This window comes from Xyrauchen texanus, chromosome 45 (genome assembly GCF_025860055.1).
Source record: "Xyrauchen texanus isolate HMW12.3.18 chromosome 45, RBS_HiC_50CHRs, whole genome shotgun sequence".
Taxonomy (NCBI): Eukaryota; Metazoa; Chordata; class Actinopteri; order Cypriniformes; family Catostomidae; genus Xyrauchen; species Xyrauchen texanus.
Window position 1 is genome coordinate 22,064,521 of NC_068320.1, and position 8,545 is coordinate 22,073,065.

The 8,545-nt window shown below is 33.3% G+C and overlaps 2 protein-coding genes across 2 annotated transcripts; one reads left to right on the forward strand and one right to left on the reverse strand.

The window, feature by feature from the left end:
• Positions 1-906: 906 nt before the first annotated feature.
• LOC127637507 (cell division cycle protein 123 homolog) lies at positions 907-4,907 on the reverse strand. Its single transcript, XM_052118595.1, has 14 exons — positions 4,842-4,907; positions 4,564-4,748; positions 3,973-4,044; positions 3,828-3,879; positions 3,715-3,747; positions 3,521-3,616; positions 3,292-3,398; positions 3,058-3,106; positions 2,834-2,909; positions 2,492-2,614; positions 2,367-2,395; positions 1,731-1,847; positions 1,498-1,635; positions 907-1,374 (listed from the first exon to the last, which is right to left on the reverse strand). The coding sequence occupies exons 1-14, from the start codon at positions 4,905-4,907 to the stop codon at positions 1,312-1,314; spliced, it is 1,206 nt and encodes a 401-aa protein (XP_051974555.1). The 3' UTR covers positions 907-1,311.
• On the forward strand, positions 4,902-8,435 carry nudt5 (nudix (nucleoside diphosphate linked moiety X)-type motif 5). Its single transcript, XM_052118832.1, has 10 exons — positions 4,902-5,012; positions 5,165-5,254; positions 5,358-5,425; positions 6,653-6,705; positions 6,805-6,912; positions 7,091-7,186; positions 7,282-7,383; positions 7,536-7,544; positions 7,640-7,693; positions 7,826-8,435. Exons 2-10 carry the CDS (start codon positions 5,204-5,206, stop codon positions 7,933-7,935), a joined length of 651 nt encoding a protein of 216 aa, XP_051974792.1. The 5' UTR covers positions 4,902-5,012; positions 5,165-5,203; the 3' UTR covers positions 7,936-8,435.
• Positions 8,436-8,545: the final 110 nt, after the last annotated feature.

Genomic DNA, 8,545 nt, shown 5'->3' on the forward strand with positions numbered 1-8,545 from the left:
TCACTGCAAAATGTGTGCTTGACATTTCACATTGAGCTTAACACCTCTTGCCTCCAGAATAATGTTTATCTAAAATTCTGTTTCATGCAGATATTGATATCTGAACTACCAGGAGAAACCACAGTGAACAACATATGTGTAGCCTACAAATTCAGCTTCAACTGGTAAAAAAAATATATATATTAAATTAAAATGTTATTAATAATTTTAGAATAATAATAATAATAACAACGTATTATTATTAATAGGCTATTATAATTAAAAGGCATATTTTATTAATAGACTATACATTTAAAAATGGGCATTTCAATTGTTGTTTTTATGCGGTTCTATCAGAATGCAGAGACTGATACAGATAATTTTATCATATGAATAGATTCAGATAATGGCTTCGCTGCACACCCCTAGTAGAGAACGAGTCATTTTGGCAGTTTGGTTTCAACAAATGCTCATTTTGCAGAAAGTTTTGAGTTCTGAAGCTTACAGTATGTTTTTACAGTATAATGACCAAAGGATAATGGAAAAGTTTCCTTATGTTAATAAGAAACCTTTAAATGAATGTCAGGGTGATATAACACAAAAAATTATATTAGGAATTTACATTAAATAATTTAGTTAGTAAATAATTGTTAGACTGATGCTAAATAAAGTGTAAACAAATCATCACTGTCTGTTAAAAGGGTCAGAGGTTTATATTTGGGAGCAAAAAACTAAGACAACCCAATCAAATTATGTTCTGGTAAGAAAGAGATGGTAAATGTTCACTTGGAGAGAACTGAATGCATTTTCTCCCAAATTACTATTCAAGACCTAAGAGCAATCTGAATGTTTCTACAATTACTCTCATACCCCAACATTAAAAAGTTATTTGGCTCCCTCGTGTGGATGATGAAAAAAGGGCTGTGTACTGGTTATTATTATATTGTCTATTTTTTATTTTGCATGATTTACACAGGAGCATCATCTTTTTCACAGTATTAAATGTATTGCACTTTTAATTTATGAGGTGTGTAAGCACTATTGTGGATAGAAAACATAAAAATGTCTTCTGCAACAGAGAGGCGTGAGTAAGCATTTGATAGAAAATTAATTTGTTTTACTCAACACCTAAAAACAGCTAGTGCTCAATCCTACTTGTGGTGATCTACCCCAAAAAAGTAAATGCTGTAAAACACATTACTTTTTTTCTTCAGTGGAACACAAACAAAGATTTTTAAAAGATTTACAGGACCTACAGGGCTGAGATATAAATCTTCATTTGTGTTAATTTTTGGGTGAACTAAATACTACTGACACAGCATCTTTGCTCATCTATAACTGAGGCCCTGCCCCTTCTTCTTCAGACTCCTCCTCCTCCTGCTGCTGACCCCTCTTCTGCAATTACAGAAGAAAAGGTTACAATAAAATAACATTTAGGTACACTTTTTCTTTTTTTAAAGTGCAGTCAAATATGTTTTCCTCTTATATTAATAGACTGTTCTTCCCCATTTCACTCACTAGCTTTAAAAAATCGATGAGTTTATATGCATCTTCTCCAGAAGTCAGGTCCAGGAAGTCTTGTGGGATTCGGTAGGACAGACATGGGCTGGGCTGCACAGTGACTTCACTTGCGGTCCACCGAAAGGCAGGTCCAACCTAATAATATATGGTGTATATAAACCGTCTGTAGGCAGTGCAGAACTGTCTTTTATTTACAAGACTGGTACGACATTATGACAAGTATGGCATACTTCTGCCTGTGCCTGATTGGCTGTGAGGTTATTCCCAAAGGTTAGCTCCTCCCACGTGAAGAGCAAAGAGTCTGTGACCTCACCGAAAGGGTTTAAGTCAATCAACCATACACGTCCCTATAAGAAAACACATTTCATACACACGTGTTGTTATAAGTTGTCCTTTTATAATTCAACCCAAACTTTACAACCACTGGCTTGCATCTGAATTACATTTGAAAAACTGATATATATATATATATATATATATATATATATATATATATATATATATATATATATATATATATATCAGTTTTCAAATGTAATATATATATATATATATATATATATATATATATATACAGTTTTTCAAATGTAATATATATATATGTAATATATATATATGTATGTATATATATATATATATATATATATATATATATATATATATATATATACAGTTTTTCAAATGTAATTCAGATGCAAGCCAGTGGTTGTAAAGTTTGGGTATATATATATATATATAAAAAAAACATTTATAATAACGTCCTTTCAGGATGGATGAATGCTGATATCCTTTCTTAGAAATGGGTCACATTGTAAAACCATAAATGACACATTTAAATGTAAGATGTACATTTATAAAAACCTTACTGAGCTGTCTCTGTAAACATCCATGACAACTGAAAAAAGAAACAGTATAGAGTTATTGCCCATATATAGTATACTAATAACTAGATTAAATATCTTTTACCTTCATTGTAATTTACAGTACTTACAGTCCTCGTCTGGGAACTGATATTGAACGTGGTCCCTGAAGAACAGCAGAACAGAGGAGCAGATGCTGGCCTCCTGTTTGGCAATGTGCTGGTAATGTTGTGTGTAATCTCTCTGACAGATTGCTAAAAAAAACAGGCCTAATATTGATTATAAATCATATTGCTAGCGTGTCACATTATAAAAGGTGCCAGAGAAGTGCTAGTTCAAAGCTACAATGCATTAGGTCTGAAACATTCCCCTAATTTTCAAATCTTTGCAATACATCATGATACTCATTTGTGTTGTTTACTTGAAAGTGTTATATTAAAAACAGATATTCCACATATGCAGAACAATCATACCAATTAGTTTGTTTTCTTTCACAAAGCAGCGGAATTCTCCTCCTGGAATGAGCTCACTCCATTTTCTCAAAACCAACTGGACAAAATAAGTGCCATAGAGAAAATAAGATATTTAAGGGTTGTCCTCCTGTTTTTGTAAAAGGTTAATTTAGGTAATGTGTATATATATATATATATATATATATATATATGTACATTGTATGTGCTATGGAACAAAAATATACCTCATAGTTTATGGTTGGATCTGGAGAATCGTCACTACAATGAAGAAATCTGCAACAAGAGAGATATAATAGTTACTTGCACAGACCTGCTATAGAGTCTTTCTTGATATGAAACAAAACAAAGTCACATGGAGCATGATAGGGAATCAAGAGTATAAGCATTTCGAGAGACACACATGTTTTTGTCATTTTAAACATGTTTGAGAGCTCAGAAATGTTGCCCTTGACACTTACGGTTGTGTGAGGTCATGTGTGATGAAATCTGAACTTTTAAAAAGAAGGAAGATATCACTTAGACTCTGACACTGTAAGGAACTGTTCAAGGCAATCCAGTTGGCATCCTAAAAGGAAAGGTAGAGGGTAGGGTGAGTACTATATACCTCTGTGGTTATAGAGCAAAAGCAGCTTCAAATGCAAATGAGAGATGTAACTAAAATGAACAGTGGCTGGTTGGTCTTCCCACCTGAGGGGCACTCCAGTTCAGTTTCGGAAAGACACGCCCACCCAGAACATTTATTGCCTCCTGCACCTTTATGCTGAACTCTGGAAATTCTGGGGCCTGCAAAATATTCACACAGTTTACTCTTCAATACCTTGCACGAGAATATCACAACACTATCCTAAATGGCCTTAGATTAGCTCAGGACATCATCTCACCATAACTGTTGTTGTGGTTTCATCATCAGTCCACTGGAAAACAAACCATGGCATTAGGTAACATTGATAACAGGCTACAGCAAGTGTTAAAGAGATGACTGAATGCCAAAAACCTGAATGTCCTCCTCATCCGAGTCACTGTTGTTAGCCTGTGTGTGCTGAGTGCTGTTCTCACAATAAAAAGAGCCAATCAGGCAAAAGCTTTCAATATGTAGGCCTAATAATATGTTCAATACCAAATGTTTGCCCAAATCATACCTGCCAGAAACCACAAGTGTCCCATCGTCTAATAAGTAGTCAATTACATTTTGAGGTATAGGTAGAATCAAGCTAGGAAAAGAGAAAACAACCATCACTACAGATTTAATAATAATATATATAAAAAATCTGTGATCCAAAATAACAAAATCTTGTTTAGTATCTTCTTAAAGTTAGACATGTTTTACTTCAATGCAATCAACAATTGATTAACCCTTACAATATACAATATTTTCAGATATCATCATCTGATCTACATGTTTATTGATACTCAATACAAGCTGTTTTCTGTTAAAACTACTGTAGTGATACCATAGTAGCCATGGCATCACAAGGTAATAATATGACTTTTTTTGTCATACATACCTTGGTGCAGTATGATTTACATGGTATCTTAAGGTACTTCAAAGAATACCATTGTACATGTTCGAAATAATCATGGTTATATACTATGGTACATGTCCAAAACACTATGGTAACCTCCTTAAGAGAGTTTTTGGCAATTATACAATACACTCGTTTTAGACTCTTTCTGATTTCCCCGAGTCAGGATCATTCTATATTTGTAGGTAGTACAAACAACATTCTTACCTCTTAATAGTATGTTTCTTGAATAAAGGATACCAAACAGAGAACTGACAGTTGACAATCTGTTCTTTCTTCCTGCTGTAAAACTCACACTGGATTTTCGTGCGACCTCCAAAACATTCCGGTCTACCGACAGTACCAATAATAGCAGTTCCGGTTCCTGACTGTGCTTTGTGTTGAAACTTGTACTTTATAACAGATGTAAATTATTATTATTATGTTCCAATGTGTTTGAATAGCTAAAATATTAGGCTTCAGGTTGGCCATATTATGTGTTTAACCATAACAGAATATGTTTCGAAAAAGGGGGAAGGATATTCGTCGCACACAAGTGGGCAGATGTTCATTAAACACGTGACTACATTGGGGGAAAAACTAAACACATCACTTTTCTCAAGCGATTACTGTGATTTATTGGACGAACTCTTTGGAGAAACTCCTTAGATTTTCGGGTATGTGCCTCACTTTTTATAAACTACCTTGAAAACATACGCACAGAGAGATGTATCTATGTATGTATTAGTTGAAATAGACCAGTTGTAGTTATGACAGCATCATGCGCCGTGTAATTTAATTTCATGTTGTACGTGTATAATTACTGTAGCTGTCCCAGAGCACAGACGTCATTGACCTACTTCACAAGATGAGCTCTCCAAAGAAAGCCACGACTGAACCTCACGTTGTCAAAGAGGAAGTAAGGATCTGACTTACTAATTTAACTTGAATGCAATTCAGATATGCCATGTTATACAAGTGTTTTAATAAGTAAATATGACTTATGAATATGTTCCTGACAGCTGATTGCGAGTGGAAAGTGGGTGAAGCTCGAGAAGACCACATACGTGGACCCCTCTGGAAGCACCAGGTATTGATCTGTGATTGATGTGTGACCTCTGGACTGTTAGTTTTTCTTTGCCTCTGTTCTTGTTTTTCCATTTGGTCTGTGTTAATGCCAATGGCATACATTTTGCCAAAGGTGGGTATTTTTTATATTTCAACCTCTCCTGTAATACATCTATAATACATTTTGTACACAAAATAGTTACACTCAGGACAAAAATGTCCCCAATGAAACCCATTAAAACTGCAGTTACATTAAAGTATAAAATCATTCATTCTGTGATATTGTGCTTTCATGATCCTGAATATATATATATATATATATATATATATATATATATATATATATATATATATATATATATATATATCTATCTCTTTAATATTCTCCACCTGATGGCGCAATTTTTCTCATGTTTAGCCTATGGAGCATTTATATACTTTTTTCTTATTTTCTGTTTGCTGTATTATAGAGCACTGCAGGCCTATTGAATAAATGATGCAGCTAAAATTGTGTGGTTGTGTTGTTATAAGGGTTAAAATGCAAAAAAATGATTGAATATTTGGTAGTTATGATCAGCACTTATGTCGGTTCAGTCAGTGAAAGTGGAAAATAATATTATTATATAATATTTATATGGGAGTTTTTTGACAAGTGTTTTCTTTTTTTTTTTAATCTGACACTGCACAAAAAATAATAATGCATCAAAATCAGTGTTGTTGCTAATCATTGGCATATCCCAGACTGTGATAATCCCCCAAAAATAATAAAATAAAAAAATCACTAGCATTTACTATATGGAAATTATTATTATTTTTTTTTTAAAACAGTGGCACTATATAAACAAACTGGCATTTAATGGGTTAAAATACTGAAAATGAATGAATATTTGCTAGTTATAATCAGGACTGATGTTGGTAACAAAAATTGAAAGTGAAAAATAATATTAATATATAATATTATTATGGCAGTTTTTTGACGTGGACATTTTTGTCCTTTAAGGACCTCTGAGTAATTTTTTTTTTTAAATTGACACACAAGGGTTAATAGAATAATATATAGTCTAGTTGATTATTCTATTCCACCAAATAACACTTTGTAGGTGGACAGTGACAAAGCCACTTCATTTAATTTTCATAGATAGTTAGAAAGAAATACCATTAATTACTGGAGTAATTTTTTTTTAAATGTGTAGCTTATTATACTTTAAGCTTTTAATACTTTATTTTTTCTTGAACTTTGTCTCCTCAGAATATGGGAAACTGCAAAGAGAACGACCAGAGTAGCCAACACTGAAGCTGATGGTGTGTTTATGCTTCCAAACTCTCTCACATATTCTTGTTTAAATTCATGTTCGTAGTTTAATGCTCTATAAATATTAATACATTTGAAATGGGTTTAAGGTGTGGGAATCATAGCCCTGCTGAAGAGGACTCTGCACAAAGATTGCGTTGTTATGGTGAAGCAATTTAGACCACCCTTGGGCTGCAACACACTTGAGTTTCCTGCAGGTCTGATGATGTTTGACGTATATGAATCTCTTTCAACACAGTTTGTATATAACATATAATGGATTATATATATATATATATATATATATATATTTTTTTTATTACTCTATATGTACAGTAAATGTGTGTGTGTGTGTATATATCATAAATTATTTATTATTCTCTGTGTATGCTTCAGGTCTTATTGATGACAATGAGAGTGCTGAAACAGCTGCTTTGAGAGAACTAAAGGAGGAAACTGGTTACAAAGGAGAAGTAGTGGGCAACACCCCAGGTATAACTGCAGCAATATTGTGTGTATAGTCACCAACAATAATTAAACCTCATATATTATAATATCAAATATTTCCCTCTTCTTTTAACTTTTAGTCACATGTTTAGACCCGGGCCTATCTAACTGCACCACACAGATTGTAATGGTACATATAAATGGAGATGACATTGAAAATATGAACCCCACTCAGCAGCTGGGTGAGTGTAATGATGTTGTCTTGCATCTGAAAGCGTTTTTAATGTTATTTAATCACAGAAAACGTTAAATGTTCAAATGTTTTAAATGTTGCACAAACTGTGATTTTCCTTTTGTCTCCATCCTTTTGTCTTCTTCATTGTGGCATGTCTAGGTGATGGAGGTAGGTATTCACTTTTAAAAACAAATCTATGTATATATAGCCTAAAATTCACCAGTATTTGACTTGGCATCTGTTCTTGTTGTTGTTTATTTAAGAATTTGTAGAGGTGATTCTTCTACCTCTGGATCAATTTCAGCAAAAAATTGATGGTGAGGGCCCTTCTCTGACATGAAAAATAATTCATAAACCATTAATTGACATTAGTATCGTTTTTATTCAGAGTGTTGGGTGTTGCTTTGATTAAATACACATTCATTGTACCTTTTCTTGTTTTTTTAAAGAGCTGATGCAGAAGGAGAAAATAGTGGTGGACTCCAAGGTGTATATTTATGCAATGGGCATGTCCCAGGCCTTCTTTAAACCTAGAGAGTTGCCTGTGCTGAAACAGTGAGCATTTAAGAGCATAAACTTCTCCCCTGGATTAAACTGTAGACATCTGACAGTGAAACTTGTTTACAGTTACACACTATTGTGAGCACATGGGAGTGACAAAATCAGATGATACTTGACAAAGGCCTTAGTGTCTTACCATGGTTGCCTAAACAAACTAACAATACTTAATTAACAGTTATTTACTTAAGCTTGTACAAGACCAACTGGAGAGATTGCATTGCTATCTATGAAATTCTGGGATATGTACTGTACTGTCATGTGTTATTCCACCAGGACCAGTAATAACAAATATATCTAAATCAATTCTTATAATGGTAAAATGTTACAAATATACTGTAGCTGTGTATTCATAATAGGTCAGTCGCAGATTCATCATTACATGTAAGAATTACCAGGTTATTATAGATTAATTTGGGATTATACATTCAGTGCTGTCTGAATAATATTTCAGTGATAGTGTGTGGGTGAATAACTGTATAATTTTTTTATGAAATAAATTTTGGGTTTTGCATTTGTGTGTGTGTAGTGTTATTGCTTTAATGTGTTATCTGGCTCTAGTGTGCTACAAACCAGAATGGTGTGTGTTTTTAAAAACTTCTAGCCTGTAG

Excerpts from the sequence above, each read along its gene's own strand:
- LOC127637507 (XM_052118595.1), bottom strand. The coding sequence starts at position 4,907 with ATGAACATCTGCCCACTTGTGTGCGACGAATATCCTTCCCCCTTTTTC. Across the intron at positions 3,748-3,827 it reads CGGATGAGGAGGACATTCAG|TGGACTGATGATGAAACCAC; the intron begins GTTTTTGGCATT and ends TTTGTTTTCCAG. Across the intron at positions 1,636-1,730 it reads CCAATCAGGCACAGGCAGAA|GTTGGACCTGCCTTTCGGTG; the intron begins GTATGCCATACT and ends ATATATTATTAG.
- nudt5 (XM_052118832.1), top strand. The coding sequence starts at position 5,204 with ATGAGCTCTCCAAAGAAAGCCACGACTGAACCTCACGTTGTCAAAGAG. Across the intron at positions 5,426-6,652 it reads GACCCCTCTGGAAGCACCAG|AATATGGGAAACTGCAAAGA; the intron begins GTATTGATCTGT and ends TTGTCTCCTCAG. Across the intron at positions 7,694-7,825 it reads ATTTCAGCAAAAAATTGATG|AGCTGATGCAGAAGGAGAAA; the intron begins GTGAGGGCCCTT and ends GTTTTTTTAAAG.